The sequence below is a fragment of the Homalodisca vitripennis genome, chromosome 3 (genome assembly GCF_021130785.1).
Source record: "Homalodisca vitripennis isolate AUS2020 chromosome 3, UT_GWSS_2.1, whole genome shotgun sequence".
Taxonomy (NCBI): domain Eukaryota; kingdom Metazoa; phylum Arthropoda; class Insecta; order Hemiptera; family Cicadellidae; genus Homalodisca; species Homalodisca vitripennis.
In genome coordinates, this window is record NC_060209.1 from 187,648,132 (window position 1) to 187,675,292 (window position 27,161).

General features: G+C 32.6%; 1 protein-coding gene across 1 annotated transcript; it reads right to left on the reverse strand.

Annotated features, from left to right (window-relative positions):
- Positions 1-408: 408 nt before the first annotated feature.
- Positions 409-26,798, reverse strand: LOC124357873. The gene is made up of 8 exons (XM_046809959.1): positions 26,674-26,798; positions 17,597-17,794; positions 16,532-16,757; positions 14,809-14,896; positions 9,480-9,609; positions 8,619-8,894; positions 7,340-7,497; positions 409-728 (listed from the first exon to the last, which is right to left on the reverse strand). Exons 1-8 carry the CDS (start codon positions 26,692-26,694, stop codon positions 440-442), a joined length of 1,386 nt encoding a protein of 461 aa, XP_046665915.1. The 5' UTR covers positions 26,695-26,798; the 3' UTR covers positions 409-439.
- Between the last annotated feature and the right edge of the window lie 363 nt (positions 26,799-27,161).

Here is a 27,161-nt window from a genome sequence, read left to right on the forward strand (position 1 = left end):
TGACGACAAAATCTTTTATTTACAATAAAAACATAAATTACAAAAAGATCATAAACATCTTTGGCCCCCACAAAATCAACTCTTATTGTTCGAGAATAGATACCAAAGCAAAAAGATTAATCTTAAACTGTTAGCCTAGCTGTTTTCTAAAAATAAATACCTAGGTCAATTAATTACGTATAATACAAACATTATCAATCACAAATACAAACTTAGAGGTTTACTAATCGAACATAAACGAGCAAGCAAACTTTGTTTTTATACGCACAAATTGTACAATTGTTCCGTAAAAACACTCACAAACACAACAGGGAAAATAAAAAAATATCAATGAAGTACTAAAGAACAATATTACTTACAAAATCACTAAATGCTTTAAATTTATACGAACAACACAATTGTTTACAATACACAACAACAAGTCTCTGCACGGATGACGTCACGCAGCCTGTTTGTTGTCCAGTATAGTGTAAGGGAGCTGCAGTGGAGTCACCCTTTGGCGGACTGTGCGCAAAGCTAGCACTATAAGAATGGAGAACAGAACACAGCCCAAGAAGTCGCATATCGTGGAAACACTGGGCGAATGCTGCAGGACCCATGTACTGGCAGTGGACCAGCCCTCTGACACAGTCTCCCATATGCTGCGCTCACATGCGCTCTTCATATTAGACCGGGTCAGAGAGGTCACGGGCCGTGGGGTCGGGTGTCTGGGGTCACCGTCAAGGCACCTGCGGGAATTTTACATCAAGAATCATTTAAAGGATCAGGCCCTAACTACCCCAAAAGTCACCGTTCCATTGGTTAAGTCAAATCAAGTGTATTGCCATTTCACAAATTAATTTAATTAGTTTCGAAAATCATAGGTTTTCATTATTATTCTAAATGTACACCACTAATGAAAAAATACTGCGATTAAAATATCTAATTTTAAGATAACAGTAAGATCCATTAAGGAATCCTTCAAAATATTTCGGAAAATTTTCAAATTGTGAATACTTTTAAATTAACTAACTTACTGATGATTTTTTATATTATTTCACATTGCATACCAAAAAAATAAAATGTTTACAAATTACATATTATTGATGTGGCTGCTGATTATTGCAATTTTTCTATTTTTCTAATACATTACTATGAGTAATCTGCGGCATCGCACGCATTTTCGTAAGCTTTGAAAATGTATGAGCACCTTTAATTCGAGTGAATTACATTTCCGACACCAATTTTGAAAATGCCTTCTTACCACGATCAAGAAAATATAGCCAGAAGTTTATATTTCTGGCCATTATAATTTACTCAGGTCTTAGTACTTTTAGTGCCCAAGTTGATTTTGAATTGTTTCCCCCGATATAGAAAATAATATACATATACAGGTCCGAGAAGCCTGTCTGTCAAAAGACAACTAAGATAAGTTTCATAAGAGGCTTTAAATTAATGGTAAAAGTTATATTGTAACTTTATAGTTTATATGTACATTACAGTACTGATCAAGCACTGCATACTTAATATTTACTAAAATGTATAGCAAAAAGTATATTTTTACCAACACTTTTTATTTTATTTTATTAGAAATGCTATTAACCACCGTTGCAAAAAAGTTGTAAAAAGAAATGTTGTATTATGAAGCTTACTATACGATTATAACACTATAGATGTAAAAATTGAAAACAGTGGTTAAATTTATAAACATACAGTTGTACTGTCATAAAATAGTTTTTACACAGAATAGTCGATTGCTCGACATGCTCTTTCTATTAATAACGTTTGTTTGCCGTTGTGCAAATGTAGATACCATGATGGGATTTTTCGTAAATTTAGAGAGATCAGTGGGGCGTAACCAGAAGCAATTTTCGACATAGGAATAGTCCTATATGGTAACCAGGGACCCTAGGGGACCAGGGGTCCAAACAAAATTTTATTAATATCGGTCCAATATGTTCAACGTGATTGCGAATTTAGTAAGCATTTTCATCGTGATAGTGTATCGATTGTATATTGTAGGAAAATAATAATTTATATTTGATACATAAAAATTATAGTAGTTAATAAAAAGGTTGAATAATGCTAGACCATGTTTTCCTATAAGGTTCATAAGCTCTATTACATTGTAGAACTGGTTGATCCTAGTCGTAGGAAAGCTAGAACATTTAAATGAAACATATGTTTTCTATGTAATTGTTGAACATTTTATATAAGTTTGGAAGGGTGAGAGCGTCTTCTTGTTACCAGAGCACAGGCTGGGGGTAGGTCGATTTGAGGAACGCTTTGTGTAGGATCAATGATTTTGCTCCAGAAAAATTATTAATTGAATTTGACTTTCTAGTTAAACGTATTATTTCGTAATTAAAAGTATATTTTTATTCGGACTTTGTTTTTTATTTAAGAAAATAGTTTATTTTTGTTGACTTTCCTGTTTTAGTTTGTTTGTTCCAGTGAGAAATTCTTTAGTCTTTTTAGAACATGTATCTATAGATTGATTCACTATAAAAACCAGAGTCAGTATGGTTTGTTTGACTTATATAAAAATGTATTTGATAGTATAATATATTTTGTTTATATGGACAAAAAACCGATTTCAGTTTTTAAGGTTTTTACTTTTTGTTACGTTAAACACGGACTTAGTGTAATCGAGTGATGGTTTAACCTAATGCTTTTCTCTGAAAATATAATATTTTATGTAAGATATAATGTTTTTGTTTTTAATAAAATTATTAATCCTTTATTAAAATGTGTTTCGAATCAATCAAATCACAAATGGGAAAATATTATTTGGAACACACGGATACAATTTTAAATTAAGAACAAAACAATTTGTACTAAATAAAACATCATTTAAAAAGAGACAGGGATCCATGGCGGTGGTTTCAGAAGAAATATTTAGGTAATACAGATATGTTTGTTTACCGTACCACCACAAAGAGGATCATATGGAGAGTTTATTGCCAATTGCAACTTTTTTCCCAGTTGGTATGGCATGTATCCCAGAATGAGAAAAGAAAAAAAGTTGGGAAGTAGTAAAAAAAGATAATGTCCCTTTAGATAGATCTGGAGCGTCAAATTGGTGTCTCCTCGGATTCAAAAAGAGAGCTGTGAAGAAATTAAAGAGGTAAGCTTCCCTGGGAGGGCAGACAATTCAATACCTTTTAAACCTCTAAAAATCTTCATAAGAATTTCCAATCCCACCAACCAACCAGGCAAGAGAATAAGCTTGGAGATAATGCGAAGGAAGATATACTGATACAAGACTCATCATGACAAAATTCTGTATATTAATCTTGTATACTTCCACAAAACTCGTACAGATGACTTTTTTAAAGAACTCCACTAAAAGAAAATAGAGCGAAGAAAACTCTACAAGAATATTCATCAACTCATTACTAAGGTTAATAGATCTTAGACTTGTCAATCCTACCAGAATACAAGGAGACTAACAAACAAATTTGACCGAATTAGCACCTGCCAACAAATCAAAAAAGATAAGCAGAGTAACCTTTGCCTTTCGTTAGAAAAAAATTGTTGGTATTGAAATATCAAGAAATACGAATCTGTATTAGCTATTAAATAAGGTTAACAAATTACATTAGGCTTCGTCAGAATAAATCTAAATTTCCAAAATATATATTATGTACCATAACAATGTTGACAATTTAAATTAAAAAATAAAATCTTAAATTTTCATAAGACATATACTCTTTAATTGTTTTAAAATTCGTTACATTTAAGCCACTTAGATAAAACTTTCAAACTCATTATTTGGTAACACGCTAATTTTAACTGGTAACGTATTCAATAATTTAAATTATTGGTGTTGACAACTTTTTCACTGTTTTACTTTATCTAATACTCGGTGTACATTAAGGTCTTGTTTTTTGTTTGATAATTATGTATTAAACTGTGTGTAAAAATCATTTATATCTCTTTAATAAAGACTACATTACTATGAGCATACGTGTACAAATGTGAGAAAACTTGCTCTACAGGATTCTTGATTAGATAATCCAGCCAATACCCTTAATGCTTACTTCTGCAAAATAGAAGTTATTTTGCGGTAAATCCCTAGAGGTGTACACCGTATTACATTACATTAATGTGAAAGAGAGCAAAACAAGCTATCAGTAAAACATCAGGACTGGCATAATACCTCAGTTTCCTTAAAAATAATAACACACGACAATTTCCTAAAAAGGCCATGGACATTTTCATTACTATCTAGGGAAATGCCAAGTAGTTTAAATGATTTAAAACAGTTTTCATTCATTTTTTTAAGTCTTCATTATTTTTGAATGAAAGTTTATACTCTCAGTCTTCTTATCGTTTATACTCTGATTATTGGCAAAATGCCACATTTTAGGTGTATAAGTACAGATTGCTGAGCAGAGGGCATTGCTTCCAGTTATGTACTTAAGGAATGCAGAGAACTAAAAATTAGGGGCATCAATAATACAAATAAGTAAGAAAATTATAATACTCTGTGTATTTGGACATACTGGTATATTCATCTAGTTTAAACTAGACTAGAACACATTATTATACATAACCCATAATGTATTTATAAGGCATACAAAACCACTTTTTCGGATGGTCTAATGTGCCTACATGCAAAATATTTGAAAATTTTAGAGCAGCTCAAAATATTTAAATGAAACTCTTATCAAGTGAATCTTTTTAGGATTTTGGCAAAAGAACTGAACAACTACGCGAACTAGATCACTCTATAGTACAACCCAATGCAAGTTAAGATGAATTTATGTATCCCAACATATTGTGTATATAATATCTATATTCACGATCTGAAGTGTTTTTTTTTTAAGCATCATAAAATTGTTATCTTTGTTTTTCACTTGGATACCTAGAAATAAGGTTTAGTAACAGTATTATTTACTTAAAATCGGAATTAAATAGTATTTTGTCTAAAGTTTGGCCAATTTTAAAAAAATATAAAAAGTACTTTAGAATTGCTGTTACAAACATCGATAAATGATCAGAAAAATTCAGATTTCTAATGTTTCTAAATGTTGTTTTAGAGTTGACTTAGTACACTTCTTTATTGTAATCTTTGATCTATACTTTTTATATGACATAGGATAATGATTCTGAATTTATGCCATTTATTTTTATTTACCATCAGATTAATATTTTTTTTTTATGTTTCAGCAAATTTCCTGGATAATGGTATTAAACTGTCTTTTGTAAAAATAAACTAGAAACAAAACCATACCGGTGTTATTATCAGACTACGAACACATACTTTAAGATATTTTATACTGCAGTTATTTTATCAAGGATAAAACTAAACAAACCTTTTTATCCGTCGATGTAAAAGATTATCAGAAAGATATAACACTAAAATGTTTTACAAGGGTTGTACTTGTAATGATGAATATAAATGTTAGTAGGATTTTACTGTATAAATTAAAATGCCAAAGTATGTATTTGTATTTATTAAACAATAATTTACTTTGTTTAATAAAAAGTACTTACCAAATACATTTTTTCTGTCTCGGCCATGTTTTCAACTTCTGAGTTGACTGCTAAACATACTTCTTCCCAGGCTTTTCTTGTTGCATTTCTACCCTTATAAATATCTAAAGTGTTGTCCAATAACACAGCTTGTGATTCAACTAGTAATATTAAAACAGCACAAATCCCTTCCACAATTTATAAACAAGCCACTGAATCACACAAACTGAAGACACCGCCAAAAACCGAACCTAGACTCACATATGCCACTCAGCCAAAAGGACGACCAGTCTGGAATATTTATTAATAAAAGTAAACTGCTGTAAATATTCACCACAGTAATTCATCAAAAGAGGCAACTGGCATACGAAAGTGTGTTAAAAATGTATCAAGCATAGTTTAATACTAAACAAACATTTTTATCCGTAGATATAAAACATTATAAGAAAACGATAGCATGAAAATGTTTAACAAGGATTGTATACTTGGTAATGATGAGTATAAATGTTTGTAAGAATATACTGTATAAATTAAAATGTAAATATTTGTCATCCGTAATAATTTAGTGGGAAACACCAAACACCATCTCTTGCTGTTGGGTGTTTCTAATCCACACATTAACTATTCATAAACAAGGTGGCGCTCTATAACAACTAAGCGATTAATCTCACACCTCTCACCGCCATCTTAAGACTGAGGAAACTGGAACTACTGCATTAGAATATGTAAAATGTATGTAAACCGACTATTCTCTCCTAACACCGCATCCACACTTAGCCTATATAATCTGTATAATAAATAATAAAAAATACGGTTGCCTGTGTGCGAATATTGAAACGTGCCCAGCACAGAAATGAACCGGTAAGGATAAAGATTGATATGCATATGCAATCCTTATAATACATTTTAGTGTTATTGCTTTTTTATAACCTTTTACATTTAAGGATAAAAATGTTTTTTGATTCATTTTTATAATACACTTTCTTATGCCTCTTTTGATGAATTACAGTGGTGAATATTTACAATAGTTTACTTTTATTAATAAATATTCCAGACTGGTCGTCCTTTTGGCTGAGTGGCCTATGTGATTCTAGGCTCCGTTTTGGCGGTGTCTTCATTTTGTGTGATTCAGTGGCTTGTTTATAAGTTATGGAAGGAGTTTGCCCTGTTTTAATATTACTAGTTAAATCACAAGCTGTGTTATTGGACAACACTTCAGATATTTATAAGGGTAGAAATGCAACAAGAAAAGCCTGGGAAGAAGTATGTTTAGCAGTCAACTCAGTAGTTGAAAACATGGCCGATACAGAAAAAATGTATTGTTTAAACAGGGAAAGTAATGTTTGTAATATTTTCACACTTTTATTCCATATAATATTGTTTAAAACACAATTTTTATTAGATAACACTCAATATGTTCATTAACATTAAAAATACTGAATGCACTCGACATCACAAGATATTGAACAATCTTAGGGATTTCAATATGAATTAGGTAGGCTATAGTTTGTATAATTAAAATTGAATAATTAATTGATCGGTACGTCTCTGTACGATGAGGAATATTTACAAGTTTAATTGATCTTGTAAGCTTAAGTACAGCATTCTGTGTAATAACTATATTTCATTCTATTGAATGCAAACACTGTACATTCTATTCATATGAATAAGGAGATTAACTTACAACTTACAAATACATTACATTTGTACTATGCAAAATAGCATTGTATAGGCTTTGGTTTGCAATCTGGATTTTCACTATTATATTCTTGTCAAGATATTAGTATTTACAAGTAACATACTTATAGTAGCCTTATGTGATAAATAAAAATGTGAAACGCATCATGTGAACTATGACGTAAGCTAATAATGTACTTACGTCATATTGTCTTTGTCAACAATGCGTGAGGTCGAGTCTAAAACTAAGTTCAGAAGAGAGCAGTCACACTTCCAAGGATTCCCACTCAAGTACAAGTCCGTGTCAGATGGTGCATAAACTCGAAATGCATGCTCCAACATGTTGTCATTCAGGTGCAGCTGGACAAAATGGCGGTTTAATGTCACAGAATTTATTCCGATGTATTTTAGTGCTTATTTGTAGAACCTGCAATGCAACCTTTATTATTGATCAAATAGGTTTGTTCAAAACAAACATGCAAAGGTTTTTAATTTATTACAACTTGTTTTCCTTTACCTATTTTCATTATATTGTACAAATTCAGTGGATTATACATACAGAGTGTAGAACGCCGTTTGAGATCGATATCGAAATTAAAAATAACTGTTTTATAATCATGATAATGCAGACGATTTTCTTTTATTTTCTAAACGTGTAGTTATAAATAATTTAGTGTGGTGCGCAAAACAAATCATTTAGTAAAAACTTTCTGGCTTAAAAACACGAAAGTTATTTTTTATAAGACTTTTTTAAATATATTCACAAATAAAAAAGCTATATGGAATCTCACCATTCGGTGGAGCGTCTAAAATAGAAGTTTTTGGGTTGTAATTTATAGTTAATACGTTTTATTCGAAATATTTATGTATGAGAAATTTAATTTCGAATTAATGTTATCAAATTATGAAAAATAAATAATCCAACTGAGGTATTGTTTTAGACTATAGCATGTTTAAACAATGAGTTAATTGTAAATCTTATACAATTATCAATACACGTCTTAATATTTAAATTGCGTGTCACTCATAAATAATAATATCAAATATTGTTATTTTTTTTTTAGAAAAATAAAAACTAATTGTTTTACTAGTTTTGTACCACTTACTGGGCTAAAACGTAACAAGGAATCATGCAACTAGTATTTTAAAAACTTTATCTGTAACATTAAAGATTTTATTTTAGTACACAAAATTTAATCCATAAAATTATAAAATTTAAAAATAATTGTGTTTTTATATTGAAAAAGCTACATCCAATTAAAAATTAAGGCCAAAAACGAAACTGTTTTTGTTCATGTTGGTACATCTGCTTGTTCAACTTCATATGGGTGGATAAACATACGCTACTACTTTTTTATGCGAATTGCTTTTTAAGATGGATGGTCTACATTGTATTTTCACTATGAATCATACTCGATTTATTAGACAATCACAGTGCAGTACTTATAAAGGTATTTGGGGAAGGTAACATTTCTACCAACCTCCTGGAGATTGTAAAGAGACTGGAAGTCGTGCCAGAGGTAGATCATTCCGTTGCCGGCCAAGGATAGAAACTCGAGTTGCGACAAGGAGACGAGGCTGAGGCCGTACAAAGAGGAGATCCTGTTGCCACTCAGGTCCAGGTGTCGCAGACTGGTCATCTTCTCGAAGGCTAGAGGCACAGAGGAGAGGCGGTTGTTGCTGAGGTCCAGGACTTCCAGTGACGGCAAGTACAGAGAGTCCAGGTAGTAGAGACCGGTGTTAGCCAGGTTTAAGATCTAAAATTAATTCATGTACTGTAGAATAAAATAGCCTAAACCAGTTTTATTTGTTTTCTATAAGGGTGAGATGATCAATCGTGCAGTATGTGTAGTGGTCATAACCAGTTGTTGTTTCACTTTCCTTTGTCTCTGACACTTAATTTGATCAAAATAATTCAATAAAATTATATTTAACTTTGAAATGCCCTAAAATCGGTCATCAAAGCCACAGTTTGATTATTTTAAATTCAAACTAGTTTTTTAAGTAAATAAAAATAAATTAATTTGACCTGTCACTAATTAAATATTTATCATTTATGAAATCGTGTGAACTAAGTAATTCTGCGTTTAACAGAATTTCTGCAGGACACATCAACTCACTCAAACAACTATTACATAATAACTGCACTTCAAAAATGGCTGAAGCCTTTGTGAGTAACTGTCAACGGATGAACAATGAAATTCAGTGATTTTAATTTCGAACGTGGCCATCTTCACATTTAGGTCGGACTAGTGCTGTGTTGCCTTTTAACCATTAATGGCCCCAGTCCTTTTCCATTTCTTTATAGTGTTTTTGTGTGTCTGATAAGTTAACAATAATACCTTAAGGTTTCCAAGCCTGGACAGCTCGAAGCGAGTGTAGCTGGAGAGATAATAGAGTGGGTTGTTGTCCAACCTCAACATGGCCAGCGCGTACTCCAGTTCAACCGGGAACGTCAGCACTGGAAGATAACTGGAACACATTTCAATAATTGATACCATTGTAATTTTGTATGAAATTATAGATGAAGAATGAAAAAAAGTTTCCATCAATATTACAAAATATTGATATCACTGCCAAAGGCGTTTTCGTTAGCTAAATTAGGTTGGTATTTAGACTGCAATCACCCATGAAAAAAAAAACACACCAGTACTTGGAGATGTATATCTAAACTTAAATAGTTGTACAAGTACATGAACGTATTAATGTGCAAGCTACTTTAGATGCTGAAGAGAGAAATTTACTAGTCTCAAGTGCAGAATAGCCGGATAGTGTACATGAAACACAAATTTGTTTATATAGACAAAAAAAAAGAAATGCAATTTCAAAGTTAGGATAAAATAAAAATCGGATATTTATACAAAATAATGCAATCTACAAAAAAAGGTTTGGTGATTTGCTGCTCTATCACCATCGGTTTGGCTAATAAATGTTAATGTTTTGTAATTCTGACGTGACAATTTTGTAACTCGAGTCGATAGCGGTTGAATCGTTTGTCCTACCTTAAATCACAAAACATTGATAGAATCTACAAGAAAGGTTCAGTAGCTATTTTGTTGTACATCTTTTTTCCCAACAAAAATGTGTGCAATTCATAACAGTTCCAGATTGAGATTGCATTACTACGTAAACGAGTGACTAATATACGTCTACTAGTCCACATCGCGAATTGGCTGAGCGTTAGCGAAGGTCAATAGTAGATAGGGACAGAGTGAATTATATTTATGTTCACAGACAAAATACTCCTCAGAAGGGAACCACGTGTATCTTTACCACCTACAACATGAAACGCCTCTCCCCCTAAAAGTTCCTGGTAATACAAAATAATCCCCTACGTAAATCCCCTACGTAAAAATAAACCCCCTAATTAATTTAATAATCTGATTAACATTACTGACTTGGATAAAGTACTCATCAGGTAATACCCAATTCCTCTTATCCCCGAATGTTGCCAACACCCTACCTAATAATCTGATTAACATTACTGACTTGGATAAAGTACTCATCAGGTAATACCCAATTCCTCTTATCCCCGAATTTTTGCCAACACCCTACCTAGGGGCCTGGGAGCGTAGCCCCTAGCGAGCCGAAGGCGAGTCATTCCACAGAAACAGCAAGAAATGATGGTCAGTGTAGTTTCTATTTAATCCTTACTAGATAAAAGTATGCTTAATAAATAAAAAAAAACTGTAGCAGATAATGACATTAGTGAAAATAGTGTGTAGCAAGTATCAGGTCAAGCCCGTGCATCCGAGACTCTCAATAGTGTTTTCTTATGTTTAATATTATGTAGTAATATATTGTTAACATTATTGTTGGTAATTCTGGTGTAAATGTGGTAACTTATTTTAGAGAAATAAAGTTTCTTTCTTTAAATAATATAAAGATTATCCAGTCAACTGAAACAAATGTTTCCCATTGTAGGTAGGTGTTCAATAATTTCTTTGGAGAGAGTACTTACAATAATCGTAACATGTGCTATCCTACATACCATGTGAAAAGAAATGGAAGAATTAAAGGTCAAACAATAATGTTGAAGACTAAGAGCTCATAGGTGGTCAGATGGAAACAACACTACCAAGGTTAGAGGTGGAGGGAACATCAGGAAATGGAAGGAATTCGTTTTATAAAAGTGATTCTGTTTCTGTGTGAAAATATACATTTATTATTTATAACGCAGGTAATACGAATAAAGTTGTTAGTAACCTGCAATTCTATAATGTTTTATTTACACTATATTTACGTTACACAGAGATTAAAAAGTCTTTCCCTCTACGTTTCTATAGCAATTAAAATAAAATACAATTTTTATGAGACAACAATGTGACTGCCATTTGATTTGCAGAGGGTATTGCAATTTTGCTTTAAATTTATGTGCTTTAAGAACACCCACTCTCACACATTTTCTAAAAGCGAAGAAAAGTCATATAACATTAGGAATTCAGAGGCCTATTACACGTGTCCTAAATATTTTGATGGCATTTTCATATTACAAGATAGAGAGCGACCTTATTTTTACCATAATCTTAAACATGTGTTTATTATTTACAGAAATAAACTTCACAAAACATTGTGCATTCTGTCTGAGATTGCATCTCATGATAGGCTTCGCAAACCCCTTCTTGGAAAGACTGCCGGTCTAAATATCAGCTACTGCAGTTACTAACCAGTGGAGAACCACAATGCAAACTCAGGAGAGCACTTCCAAAATCAGAGGGTCAAAACATTGAGTCAAAACTGTTTTAAGGCCTAAAAACTTGAATTTTAAAATTATTTTTAGGTTGTAATGTAAAATAAACTTTTATTATGTTACGCACATGTTAATATCTAAAGCCTTGGATATGGCTAAAATAATCAATAAATGTAATTTCTTTTCTAAATGTACACTTTTTCAATTGGATAAAATTAAACTTATTACACTTTCCTAGATCATCACTTGTAATAACTATTAGCAGATACAGCTATAGCTGCAACGCTTAAGTAATTCCCAGAATTCGGGCTATATATTTTATTTATTTATTAAAATAGAAATGAGGGGAAGTGGATAAGGTAATAAAACGTTAATCAGTCATCTTTCTGAGTTCTGAGTCATGATTCATTTTTCTTCTCAATTTAATTTGTTCTTTTTGCAGTTTTATCATCTCAATCTGTTTCAATAGTACTAGTAACAGAGGTTACGGCACGTTTATGTCCTCAGTTTCGTGCAAAGTGGGAATCTTTACTTCAGGGCGTTCTTTTGAAGAAGTAACAATATGTTGCTCCGTACTTGCTTGTATCATCATTAGTCGGATTGGATTTTGTGCCAACTGAAACCGTTCTGTAAACCGGATTATCTTCCGGCGGTAGCAGCACAATCTTTCATCTTGACGGATTTGTTGTCTTTAAGTACCTTTTCTTTTTAATATCACTTTTCATTTTAATTAGACCTTATTTAGCCCTCCGTTTCCCAGTTACTTTGGACTTCTCCTCAGCAATGTCATTCCAAGCCGCCTTCTTCTCTTCTAGAACCTTTGGAACTCTGGACTTCTTAAAAGCAACAAAATGTTCAGAGAGTAGATCTAAAAAGAGTTGTCTATTTACTGGATACCAGTGTTTAAAGTAAAGAATCTCTATCGATAATCACATACTGCAATGAGACTCAAATCTACCTTTAACTAACAAGCGGAGGCACTGATGCTTTTTGAAATGTGGGTCACAATACAAAGCTGGATGTATTTACTCTAGATTCATCTATCTTAGAAATGTCTACTTTTATAAGAAAGATTTTCTAATAACCCAAGATACATTTATTTAGACTTAACTTCTTTATATTCACAGTGAAATTAGTAGCTATTTCTATTCAAACCACTAAATTGTTCCTTTTTTTTCATTAATTCCTAACTTAGTGAAATTGCAAATCATAATTTTTTTAACACTCACTGAATTGAATGTTCAAACCGATGTTTAATTAAATCAATCTTTGTTCTTACAGTAAGATTACAACGAACCAAAGATTAGGCCATTGATAACGACAATCTACGACGCAACAGCTGCCAAGCCCCAATGGTAATACAGTCGAACACAATGTTGCCAACCTCACTGTTAGTAGACGAGATGTCTGATAACTGTAAAATTAGTGGACTTCATAGTCAATCATACTTTTAGGAAGCACAGTTGTCATCACCTAGTCATCGACCCTTTGGAGTCAACGATTCCAATAATCAATAATCAAACATAATTTACAAAATTTAATAAATTATATAATATAATAAATCAAAAATAAATAATGAGGCTATTTTCGAAAACCTTGAATAAATCAGAACTGCTGCTGGGAATGTAAGTAGCCACAGTAATAAATTCCTTACATCATTAAAGATTGTAAAATAACATATCCTTAAAAATAAAATGCATATGTCTCAAACGTTCCAAAATGAAATGTCACTAAAATGTCCTAAGATATTGAAAAATATTATAAAATGTATATATATATATATATAAATAAAAAAAATATATAAAAAAACTAAGGCATACTATTGGAACGGAACATGTTATGCATAAAATCGAATTTCAATTCGCCTAACACATTTCCGAACTATGCAATAATCATTCAATATCTTTCATTGATATAGAAATGCTAAAAATAATCACAGGAATGGTAGTATATGGATTCAATGTATGTTTTTATAAAAAAAATAAAGTAAATAAAAATAAATTTGCTGATAAGACTGTTCTATCAACGGTGCGTCATAGTTCAATAAGCATAGTTCAAGAAGGTTTCTCTGGCCCATGGTTGATAGTAGATAAAAATCTAAATTATTAATACAATAACAAATTCCAATTAAAACGTTAATAGGTTGAAAACTATTCTATAGTTCTGAAAATAAATAAAACGTTATTCTTCGTCTGACATTGGCTTTTGACTATGGGAGGATTGATAAGAAAACAGGATTTTTCAGGACATTTTAGATCGTTTAGTGACATTTTAGTCACTATTCACATTTTTTTAGTCACATTTTAGTCAGTAACACTACGTTTCGAGATCTGCTATCCAATCACTTCCTCAGGTCAATAACTAACATAACTAAAATCTAGGTTAAAATATACAAATCATACAGGAGAGTTGTGACACGCATAAAAGAGGAACGCATTTCCTGACACGTTTCACAACAGATTTTTGAAAAGTACTGTTACTGACTTGATGTACCACTGAACGATGAAAAATGTCAAAAAAGCCTGTTTCCTTAAAACAATATTTTTTTACTTATAATAAAATAGTACTTACTTCCAACTCATTCAATTAATTTTTTATTACTTTTGTTGTTAAAAACAGCGCTTTATTTTTCTATTGTCTATATTTATTCGTAGCTTAATAGATCTACTCAGTACACAATGTTTATGAAATACGAGATCAAACAACTAATTTTTTTTTAATATTCTTCTGAAATATATAAAAATATGAGACCATTAGTAAGATAAGTATACGAGCAAACGTATACACTCAAAAGTGGTGTGAAATGAAACAAATTAACAGTTATTTACGAGTATTTCGCAATTTTTTGTATACACACAAACATTACTCACTATAAACGGTGCTTTGGGAACAGGAAATTATGACAAGCGAAAATATGAAGAAAAGTTCCAGTAACCAGGATGAGTATTATTGGAATAAGCGATTTCTAAGAACTGACTAACCTTATCTTGTTGTTGTTCAGGTAGAGGCGGCGAACGTGCAATAAACTTTCCGCACTTTGCTGGGATAACTTTTCCTTCAACCCGTCACCTGATAAGTATATAGTCATTTATAAAACTTGTAAAATATTTATCAATACAGATCAGAAAAAAAATACATACAGTATGTAAAATGTCTGGAAACACGTTAATATTTTTTTAACCATAGCAGATAAAATCTCAGATATAAACTATTTCATAATATTTGAGAGCCCTCTCAAGCAATTTTGATATATAATACTTTCTGGAATATGGATATTTTTCGTAAAAGTTGAAGTTTTGCGAGCAGCAAAAGAAAAAAGGATCTGCAATAATCACAACATAATGTAAAGTCCGAATATTAATATAAAACTTATTTCATTACTTATTATTATCTGCATACATAATATTTACACTTAAAAAAAAATTAACAATGTCCCTCGAAAGTTAATCGATTTACACGGAATTGATAGAGATAAACATTATAGCTTAACAGCTTAGCTTATCTAATCAATTGCTGGAAAAGTGGGCTTCGAAACTATTTCAATCACATCACAATTTTCCCCTATTTATCACTACTTAATTACAAAATAATTACTATTTTGTTCTAGTTAATTTATCCAGTATTGGAGTATTTAGTTGAAAAAAATTATAATATGGCAAATTAGTGATAGAACCATAATTTTCATGCAGCTACCGTAAAACAAATAAGATCGATAAATTATTATTTATCACTTACTATTATTAATTATTGATATCAGATAATCATACTGAATTAGAGGATGAAATTGCACATATAATATTATCCATCCTGTTAATTGTTTGACAAATTATACTTTACAGAATATTAAGCTTTAAATATGTAAAAAGCCAGCATTTTGAATTAGTAGTAAGTAGAGAGGTGATACTCCACGCTTCTCTAGGATTTAATTTGTATGTTTAAGAACGTTTTGCTTATTTTCAAGAGTAGAATTACAACCATAAGTTTTTTCCGGACGCCCAATAAAATTTGGATGTTTGCGTCACTGGATTTGAATATGGTTGATAGTCAAGCGTTGAGGTAATACAGTTTTGAAGTCGTATGAAAAATTATATCAGTTTTAGTACATTTTAATCAGATCCCCAAATATGGCATTACATGGCAGAAGAGTATTTATAAATTTTTACACTGATATTAAAAAATGTAAGTACATTGATTTGTTCATTCCAATGCTATAGCCTAATACGCAAGCACAACTAAGCAATGTATTAAAAAAATACAAAAAATAAAACATTAAATGTGCTCAAAATATTTTTGTATTGTTGAAAATGGTTGGCAGAGTTTGAATTTTCTCGGGTTTGTCAAAAAGTAATTATGATGTGTCTATTAATTTTCAGAATAAATATATCAACAATTGAATCAGTTTTTTATTTTGTACAGGCATGAGATAGCGACCTTCAAGGTCCACTTTTCATTTCCTTCCACAAAGACATTTAAAAATAGGTGCATCCTGAGATGGGTTTACATTCAAAGTTTATAAGTTGTCCCAAAAATAGTGAGCTGCGGGACAGAGAGCCTAAAATATGGGATCCAAAATATAAGAGTGATGCCTTATAAGGGTATAAAAGAGTTTGAATTTTCTGTGTGCAGCCTTTGACAACTTTTGTGGAGATCCAAACTTTATGAGAGAAGGAATACTCGAAGTGATCGTTATTGTGAATAAAGTACCTGTTAGGTTCTGGCCTGTGAAGTTGAGCAGACCTAGGTCAAAGATGAAGGGTAATCTCGGGATTGCGAATAAGATGTCGTTGGTAGTTCTGGAAGGGGTTAGTGCCTGAGGGTCGAAATCATCCTTGGGGAAGTCCAAAGTAAAGCTGTCATCATCCGGCACCGGCCGCCGGTTTGGAACTGGCACTCTGCGGTCATTTTCAACGGCATCAGCAAACAGTTCCACCTGGTAATTGGAGGATTTATTACAAGGAAACACATTTTTTATGAAATTAATGTTTTATTACAAGACGTTTTTAAGAGAGTACCAACCAAAAATTACACATGTTCTAGAGTGAGCTTTATGGTAAAGAGTGCAAATTTGAGACCTTTGAATCTCGAAGTAAGTTAAAGCTCAAAGATGTGCAGCAAGTGAAAGGAATAGCGAACACGAATTGTGAAATGAGGAAAAGCTGAATTGTACAACATCAAAGTTATAAAAATATATAATTAAGAAACAAGAATTAGACAAGTGAAGTACAGGCACACATCCACGATGAGGTAATGCTTTTACGAGAGTAAAAGGAGGGCTTGGAGCGTATAATTGTATAACTATACAATTATAATTTTGTATTGTACTAAATTATTTTGTATAATAGTATTACAAGGCAGGAGTACGCCACTCCACTTATCGCGTAACAGACTTCGTGAGCTTCGGTAAAATTTCAAGCCCACATCTCATTTAATTCTGGAGATGCCCTGCAGGAAGACAGAAAATCATTGAAAAAAAAGAAAATGTTTACATTCCGCCGGCAGAAAAGAGGGTAGCTCATCTAGCCTACTGAGGGAAAATCTTATCGACGGTCAGCCCAATCTCATGGATAGAGACGCACCATAATCGAAATCGATGCTGCAAATATAGAAACAAAGCTCCATACAAAATTCCAGCTCGTTTTCGAGATATCATGCGGACAAAGAAACAGAAATGAATTCTTCCAGCCTCTCAAGTGATAGGCTTCGCTAACGCTCAGCCAAAAACTCTAAATTTCCACTAAGAAATACAAATCCACAAGAAAAAACTGCTACCTGATCATCAGAATCACTAAGAGTAATATTGACGCTCGATGGTTCCTGTTCACTGGGACCTCTAAACTTGGGATAGTTGGGATAGATGACCTTGGAGCCCCATTTCGGTCCCAGGTACATGGTCACGTTGGGACATCCCTTCTCATGACATGGCGGTGGATTCGCCCAGGCACAGCTCAGTGCCAGCAGAGCACTAATCTGGAACATAAAACGTTTACATAACATTCGTAAAAGATTTACAGTATTTGTGTAAATAAAGAATAAATTCTAAGATTTTATATTGAAGTACATTTTTGTACATTGGTTTCTTGTAAATTACCAAAAATCGATATATCAATATCTTTACCTACTATATGTACCATCCACGACTTTTAACATATCATTTTTACAGGTAAAATCTTTGAAGATTTCCAATTGAATGGATATAAAGATTGTGCACAAAGTTCCGCATCAGGTTTTAATTTTCTGAACGACTACGGATAAAAGCTATAACACTTGGTACATATTTACTACGTCTAAAATATACTTTTTAAGTAATTATCAGTTTTTCTGTTATAACGACGACAGAGAATAAGGATAAAAATTTTAAATGTGAGCATGGACTTTCGGAAGTGGGAGTTCTGGACATTTCGGGAGTTAATAATTTTATTGTTTATAATTTATTCTTTATTTTTTCCTATGTTGTTTTAGAAATTGTTTAATAATTGTTTTTTTAATTCTTTAAAAGCATCTTTGACAAGTAGTTGGTATGTATTCGGGTCAAGTAGCTGTCTTTCTGCTTCGGTGCCATAATCTTGCATGTTTTGAATAACTTCCTCATCTCCTTTGTCAGACGGTTTTATTGCAATGTTTTTGTTATTTTTAAGTGATTTTATATATGTTATTTCAATAGGCGTTAAGTTGTTTCTTACTGTCACTCTAAACCTTCTACAAATTGCTTACTAAAATTTATACATTTTGTTTAAACAATGACCTTTATAAGAATATTTATAATTATTTATGATTTCAGAATAAATTATAATATATACAATTAAAAGGTACAGCCATGGCAACAAGGATGGTTTCTTCTTTTGTCAATTTATTCATATGATTATTGGAACAAAATTCCTAAATTCACAGAACCATCTTCCTTTGGTTTCGATTCGTTTTATAGAAGATGTATTTTTTCATTGGAACCATGGTGAAGAACTTCTTCAAGAATTTCAACATACATTGAACACCTTTACAACTCTCAAATTTACTTATAATCTTTCTCATGAAATTCTTACTTTCTTGGATGTAGATGTTTTTATAGAATCTGGTTTGTTACAAAACTAAAGTACATGTAAAAGACACAAATACTGTGCAGTATTTGAGTTATAACAGTTGTCACCCCACTTATGTGAAAAAAGTATAACTAAATCTTTATATTCGTGTGAAAAAAACTTTACAGCAATGATATTACATCAATAAATTAACTTGTGGTTATAGAAAATTATGATAGCCCGATAAAGTCGTAAATAACAATTTGAATAAACCAACAAACAGAAAAAATAATTATTTTATCCAAAACTATCCGAAATTGTTAACAAAATTTTATCCTGGCCTTTACAAAATCAACTCAATCATGAGGGCAGTTTTGGATAAAATAATTATTTTTTCTGTTTGTTGGTTAACCTACTTCAAAATTCTCTAGAAAATAAAAACTTATTTCCAAATCACAAAGAGTTTTATTCAAAAAGCCAACTAATATTAAACAAATGTTGGTCTGTACTGATCTTATAAAAAAAGGTAAATAAGGAATCACAGTCCTTTGGTTGTAAACCTTGCCCAAAAACCTCGTTGTGAAACCTGTAAGATCATGTCTACAAGTAAAAATTTGAAAAGTAATATAACCAACCTATTATATCATATCAATGGAAATATTAACTGTGACACTAAAAACTTTATTTATCAATTTGTTAGTAATTTATGTGTAAAACAGTATGTTGGCCAAACATCGAATCCTTTACGTATACGATTAACTGGCCATCGATTTGAAATTGTCCATAGCGACGTAGAAAACCTTTAGACAGTCACGCTATCAATGTAGACAAACAATTGATTTTCTAGATTATCTATAAAATTGTTAGATCATCAAAGGTATAAATAAGATCCCTGACAATTTAAACGAACACATTAATAGATTGAAATTGAAAAAAGTGAAACTGCACACCAATTGGTACTTCAGACACGACATACAAGGGTTTTAATTTAAGATACATTTAATTTTCTTCAATTTATTCACACACGTCATGTCATGGACCATCAGCTGCTGATCTATTGTATTTATTTGTATTGTTTGTTTTTCTTGTTTAATTCCTCACTTTCTTTTTCTGTCATACTATTTGTAAATATTTATACAACTTATATCTATCTGAAGAAGTGTACTAAAGATACACGAAAATTCATAAATGTTTTGAACTATTATACCATGGTAAGTATTGAAGAGAATAACCGGTGTCTGTGGATTACAGCATTTTGGTACAAATATTTAATAAGTATGAAACGTTAAATAGTAAAAATTGAACTAAACAGGACAGCTCTTTATTTCTGACTTACAAAGATTTACTTTAAAACAGTCAGCAAATTAAATGGAAATTACAAAGGCTATAGAACATGATAAAAGAATGTAGGTGGATTCTGCAACAATGGTTTCGCCACAGAAAACGCAATGAAAATATCCACATATCGAATATAAAAGATTGGATATTATAAATATAATGACAATTTCTCACTTTATACAACAAGTTTATAAACCAAGTTATACAACAATGGTTTAACATTTGTAGAAATGTTGATAAAATGTAATGGTCACAATAAAGGCCTTTAGCTTACAATATGTTTATTCAACAATTCTCTAAACGTTTAAGTCTATAATACAATTTAAATAAACATTTCCATGAAAATCCAAACGAACAATTTAGTATATTTTAACCTCCAACTAAACTAACTCGGCAGACAATATTTCTTAGAGGAACTCCTCTATCGATTCCACGAAAAACAAGGTCATGACCTCATACAATGGAAATTGGCTCTCGCCGCGCAGATCTAGAAATAGATAAGATTAGATGAATCCAATATCAAGGGTTTACTTTATTTGTCACTCCACCGTAAACACAGTGACGTTTTTAATACAAACCCTTTATTTCCTTCCAAAAGTTGGAGAGGGGGATGCATATTATTCACTTTGTAAAAAGTAATATAATGTATTTAACAAGGAACTGCCCGACCAATACTTGGATCTAAACATCAATTTTATATAATTTTAAGGAGTTATTTCCAAAACATTTTCACGAAGAGTTGTATAGATATATTTTATTTATTGGATTGTGCAGACCTTTCAAGCATATGTTACACACAAGTGATTCAATTTAAATTGTTTTATTTCCATCCCACTTTAAAGAGAGTCCCACCTATACAAAGCAGTTTAGTAGTGCCTGTGTTGTAACCGTATAATATAAAAGGTTTCCTGCACTTCAACAGTCAACTAAGAAACATTTCCCGTCCGGTTTTTTGCCGGACGGGCAGAATTGTGAAATGTGAAAAAGGCGTAAGTTATTTACGTTAACTGGAATTACTGATTGAAAAATGTATGAAGGAGCATGGCTCTCATTCATTGTAGTTCAAAGATCTATTCTATAAACTCACGATATCAAAACAATTCTACGAAGATTTACATTCGTGAAGATAGAAACGTTGCTCGGAACTGGATATCACAGCGATAATATACAATTTACTGCTTATCATAATAAATACTCATGTGGTCTTAAACGAATATACAAATATTCTTAGGATAGTGTATTTAAATCAGTGGAACTATCTAATGTCAACTGAAAATCAATAGATGTATCTCTCTGAATAATGCTGTTTTATGGATGTATATAGTTTTGCAGACGTACGTAAACTCAGGTTATTTCGTGTTCTACGTAGAAAATATACAGTACAAGGAACTGCTAGAACATACATAGGTACAACCGAAGCTTATAAAAGCGTGTTAAAAATACGAGGTTTCAGTGTCCTAGGTTTTTTGCAGTTGTATCAGTTGATGAAAAAAAACCAGATTTCTGTTTTATAATGGGTTAAACTATAGTATAATGAATGGGTTAACTAGGAGAGGTGAAGTTTGGTTTAACAATCCACCTCTACACAGAAATTTAAAAAAAAAAGGTACATATTGGCCTATTGGAAGCCCCTCTGTCTATTAGGAGCGCCTCGTTCTGTTACGAGTCCCTCGGTATGTTAGGAGTATCTTAGTCCATTAGCAGCCCCTGAGTCTATTACGAGCGCCTCGTTCTGTTACGAGTCCCTCGGTATGTTAGGAGTATCTTAGTCTGTTGGAAGCCCCTCAGTCTATTAGGAGCGCCTCGTTCTGTTACGAGTACCTTGGTATGTTAAGGAGTATCTTAGTCTATTAGAAGCCCCTCAGTCTATTAGGAGCGCCTCGTTCTGTTACGAGTCCCTCGGTATGTTAGGAGTATCTTAGTCTGTTAGAAGCCCCTCAGTCTATTAGGAGCGCCTCGTTCTGTTACGAGTCCCTCGGTATGTTAGGAGTATCTTAGTCCATTAGAAGCCCCTCAGTCTATTACGAGCGCCTCGTTTCTGTTACGAGTCCCTCGGTATGTTAGGAGTATCTTAGTCTATTAGAAGCCCCTCAGTCTATTAGGAGCGCCTCGTTCTGTTACGAGTCCCTCGGTATGTTAGGAGTATCTTAGTCTATTGGAAGCCCCTCAGTCTATTAGGAGCGCCTCGTTCTGTTAGGAGTCCCTCGGTATGTTAGGAGTACGGTCTATTAGAAGTTCCCCCCGTCTATTATAAGTCCCTCGGCCTGTTGAGTAGGAGTACCACGGTCTGTCAGGAGTCAGTCTATTAGGAGTGCCTCGTTCTGTTAAGGAGTCCCTTGGTATGTTAGGAGTCCTACGGTCTGTCAGGAGTCGCTTAGTCTATTAGGAGTGCCTCGTTCTATTAGAAGCCTCTCAGTCTATTAGAAGTGCCTCGTTATGTTAGTTACGAGTCCCTCGGTATGTTAGGAGTCCCTTAGTCTGTTAGAAGCCCCTCAGTCTATTAGGAGTGCCTCGTTCTATTAGAAGTCCCTCGGTTTATTAAAGTCGCTCACTGGGAAGGGATGTTGACCGCTGTGGGACAAACAGGAAGCCTGCGTGCTGTATATTTTTATTATACATAATTATATTGTATATTTATTTAGACGAAAAGTTCTGGATAAAAAACATATTTTTTATTTATTCAGAAAAAAACTAAATTTTGACTCGTTGTATATATGACACACCTTTAAATAACTTTATTTACAGAAGCATATACAACACGAGAGTGAGATTAACATATGATTAAAGAGTACAGTTTTACGTCAATGTATATGGGCGTCATGTATCACCCTGTAGACGTCCAAGCGAACTTTGGTCTCCCCCATATTTTGACCAGAACTTCTGGGATAATTGATTCAATCGCTCTAATTCGTTGATTTAAGTATTCAATATAGAATTCTATGGCGACGCATATTTCTAGACAAGTGAAAGGTAACCTCAACACTAAAAACAATTCGGTATATAAAATGTTGATCCAGTCCATTTTCGTACAGAATAACAACAGCAATTCATACGTCTTTAATTTGTCATCTGACTTCAAAGAAAGCAATAGTTTAAGTTTTTAATTATGATTTTCGAAAACATTGAGAGCTGTATACTTAGGAGTATTCAACAAACGTCCACGTTGCCACTAAGAATGTTTTTGGATTTCTTACAAAACGGTTTTGAATGTTTTTGCGGTTTGACCCCCTGTTTGTATCCTACCTGTCCGCGTTTTGTCCAAAAGCTGCCTGTTCCCTTAAACGTCTTATCCCATCAATAAACGCTGCGCCTGTCGGAGCGATTTTCGTAAAACACGACGATAATCGCGCTGCACTAAAATCACAGTATAAAACTATGGCAGCCACAAAATATACTGAACTTTGCGTTACAAATTTGCCATTTCTTATAAACGTTAGTCACAGATGAGAAAAAAAAACAACTGTTTTAATTTACATCTGTTTCATAGACCTGCGATTAGAATAGCTATAATCAATTAAACGTGTGACATGACTTTGTGGACACACTGTATAATGGCGAACATTTACTAAGCGAACCGTACGTAGCACAAAACTTTTAAAAAATATGAGCGGATGGTAGTTACGAAAATATCCTACCCAATATAAAAGAGTCCATAGTTAAACATTTAAAATGTAGCGCTACCTGTATTTGAAGATTTATCCGGACGGAATATATCTGCATATCCATCGACACACTGATGTAATTTTGTTACAAACTTAATATATCAAAAGTGTCAAAATGTCAAGTGTAATCCACGAGTCAATTGAGAGAGCTTGCTGGGCTTACTGCAGTGAATAATCCACATTGATGTTATATGTGTTTTGTATGTTGCATCCAACAAATGCGGTTGAGTTTTGTTCCAATGAAACATTTGAAAACAGTAAAGCAATAATAGGACAATAACAATAAAACAATAAGCAATAGAGCATTGTAAAATACTTCAGATTTGACTAATTTATTTAAAAGGAATACTTATTATAATTTTGATATTAGTATTATTACAACCAAGTATGGCTTAACAATTACTTAACATATTTAGGACATTGGCGGAAAAAGGCACTTAGTTTATGTGCTGCAGTGAATGATTTTACACACACACACACACACACACACACACACACACACACTCACACACACACACACACACACACACACACACACACACACACACACACACAAATCACCGTGTTAAATTGAAGAAAACAAAAGAACCATTTTTCACATCTATATTTCGGGGGATTTAAAACCCCCGTCTTCAGAAAGTTTAAAATAAAAATTAGTACAAATCTATAACAAGTAAACAAGAATTAAGAAAACATAAATGTAAACACAGTGCATAACATTTGATAAAGTCCAGCTGACGTGAAATTTTTCTAATTTAATCTTGTTGGAACAGTTGATTTTTATGAAGGACCGAATACAACTTGTAATTTATGACCAATTTTGAATCTATTAAAATTATTTCAAAAGTTATCTTAAATTTAGACCGAATGGATTTTTTGTCTTCAACATAATTTGATGAGCTTGCTCCATGTGCTTTAATTTTAATCTGTTGTAGTTTTCATCAGGGCATGGTGGTAGTTACTGTATTCCTTTTAATTTAAAACACTCCTCAATTTTGTCTTGTTTATGTTCTAGACAATGTCTTGTCAATGGTTTATCTTCATCTTTATGGTAAATGTCAAACCTATGCCCTGTCATACGGATTCTTAAATGGTTCGATGTTTGGCCAATGTATTGTTTGGAGCAAAACTTACAATTAATTTGGTATATTAGATTTTTTGAAGATAACTTTTTAAATAATTTTAATAGATTCAAAATTGGAAAATTGGTCATAAATTACAAGTTGTATTCGATCCTTCATAAAAATCAAATGTTCCAACAAGATTAAATTAGAAAATTTTCACGTCAGCTGGACTTTCTCAAATGTTATGCACTGTGTTTACATTTATGTTTTCTTAATTCTTATTTACGTGTTATAGTTTTGTATTAATTTTAATTTTAAACTTCATGATGACGGGGCTATTAAATCCCCCGAAATATAGAATTGAAAAATGGTTCTTTTGTTTTCTTCTATTCAACACAGTGATATATATATATATATATATATATATATATATATATATATATATATATATATATATATATATATATATCATCGGCCATCGGCACTCCCAGGTGTATATATATATATATAAAACATACCTGGGAGTGTAGATGGCCGAGTGGTCTAAGACGTTGGACTTTGAGTCTGAGTTAGAGATAGCGTAGGTTCGAATCCTGTCTGTGAGCGTTGCACTATTTATCAGTACCATCGACCTTGTCTGTATCGACTCTCTCCGTTATTCTGTTTGATAAGATCCTCGCACAGGCCAGAGTGGCCCATGAGGACGGGCAAAGTAAGGCTTAAAAGGGGATCGGCTTCTCCTTTCAATAAAAAAACCTGTATCAAATAATGTTTCGTGGATTGAAATTTCTCCTCTTCTTCATGTGGGAAGATAATTGGTAAATACAGCTTAGTAAATAAAACAATAGACTGCCACCAAAAAAAAGGAAAAAAAGAAAGGAGTCCAGGAAGGTGAAAATTCAATAGTGCGATGTCACTGCACAAGATGCAACTATCTTACTGTCGCCTGTGCTGGTGAAACGTGTGCTTGCATTCTTGACTTCTTGTGCTTATGACTTGCATCCTGTGCAGTGACAATGCCTGGGTCACTTTTTCCTGACTGGACTCCAAGCAGATCGGGTAAGATTGATCTCTTATATATATATTTTTTTTCAAGTGACATTCTATTACTGCACGTTCTAACTTGTATGCACTAATTATCTTCTCACCTGACGAAGAGGATATATTTTAACCTCGAAACGTTGTGATATACATTTGGTAACATATAACGATGGCAAATGTCCGAATTCCTATTATCCTTTCAAACTTTTTATAGTCTATAACAGACTTTGAACAAAGGTATAACATATAATGAAAATACCTGAAACAAACTTACTCTATCGAATATTTTAAGGTTCAATAAAATCTATAAACTTTGTTATCACCTCGTTATCAATATGGAGTAAACATTCGCCATTCCACCATATGGTGCAATACGGCACAGTTTCAAATTAGCTAAGCATTCAGAACAATCTTGGCAGATCTTCTAAAGCACATTCTGCTATATGCAACGGCCTAAATTATAATTTTGTACAGAAGTACTCATGTCAAGATTAAAAGTGTGATGAAATGTCGTAGTTATTCAGAACAATCTTGGCAGATCTTCTAAAGCACATTCTGCTATATGCAACGGCCTAAATTATAATTTTGTACAGAAGTACTCATGTCAAGATTAAAAGTGTGATGAAATGTCGTAGTTAGAAGTGAAGTAAAATGACTTATTCCATAAAACTCAAAGTATTATAATTACAGTTTCAAGGATCAAAAAGGAAAAAAGAAGTTTTACTTACCATCAACAAGTAGTTTAACATTTTGACGCTAGGCTAACCAACTGACTGTCGCCAAGGTGTGAAGTGCTCAATCTAGCTCCAGATTAGCTTATCACTGCTTGATAAAGGCAAAAACTAAATGAAGCAGTACGTTTCGCAATGGACTTTATAGCAGCCGTCGCTATAGCTGAGTCAATTACAGGAAGTGGAATCAATGTTGAGTTGTTCATACCTGGCTGCCTGATTATTTCTTTATAAATATAAAATTTAAAATTACAGGTTTAGCGGATAAATTTGACCGACACTTACTGTTTCAACAATTGAATAGATCCTTGCAAAAAGTGCTTGAATTAAGATCAAATACCAACATCAAATTTAATCAGAATAGAAAGTTATGATTTCAGATTTTCATCCAAAACACGTGCTTCCATAGAATGTTCACTAAATGTTGTTATACTAGCAGTGACCCACGGCTTCACACGCAATTTCGCAGGTGTTGAACCTGTATG

Bases quoted from the DNA above. Each gene is read 5' to 3' on its own strand.
- LOC124357873 (XM_046809959.1), bottom strand. From the start codon at position 26,694: ATGTTAAACTACTTGTTGATG. The intron at 9,610-14,808 runs GTTAGTCAGTTC...AATGTGTTCCAG, and splicing joins CTGAACAACAACAAGATAAG to TTATCTTCCAGTGCTGACGT. The intron at 729-7,339 runs GTAAGTACATTA...AAATTCCCGCAG, and splicing joins GTTGACAAAGACAATATGAC to GTGCCTTGACGGTGACCCCA.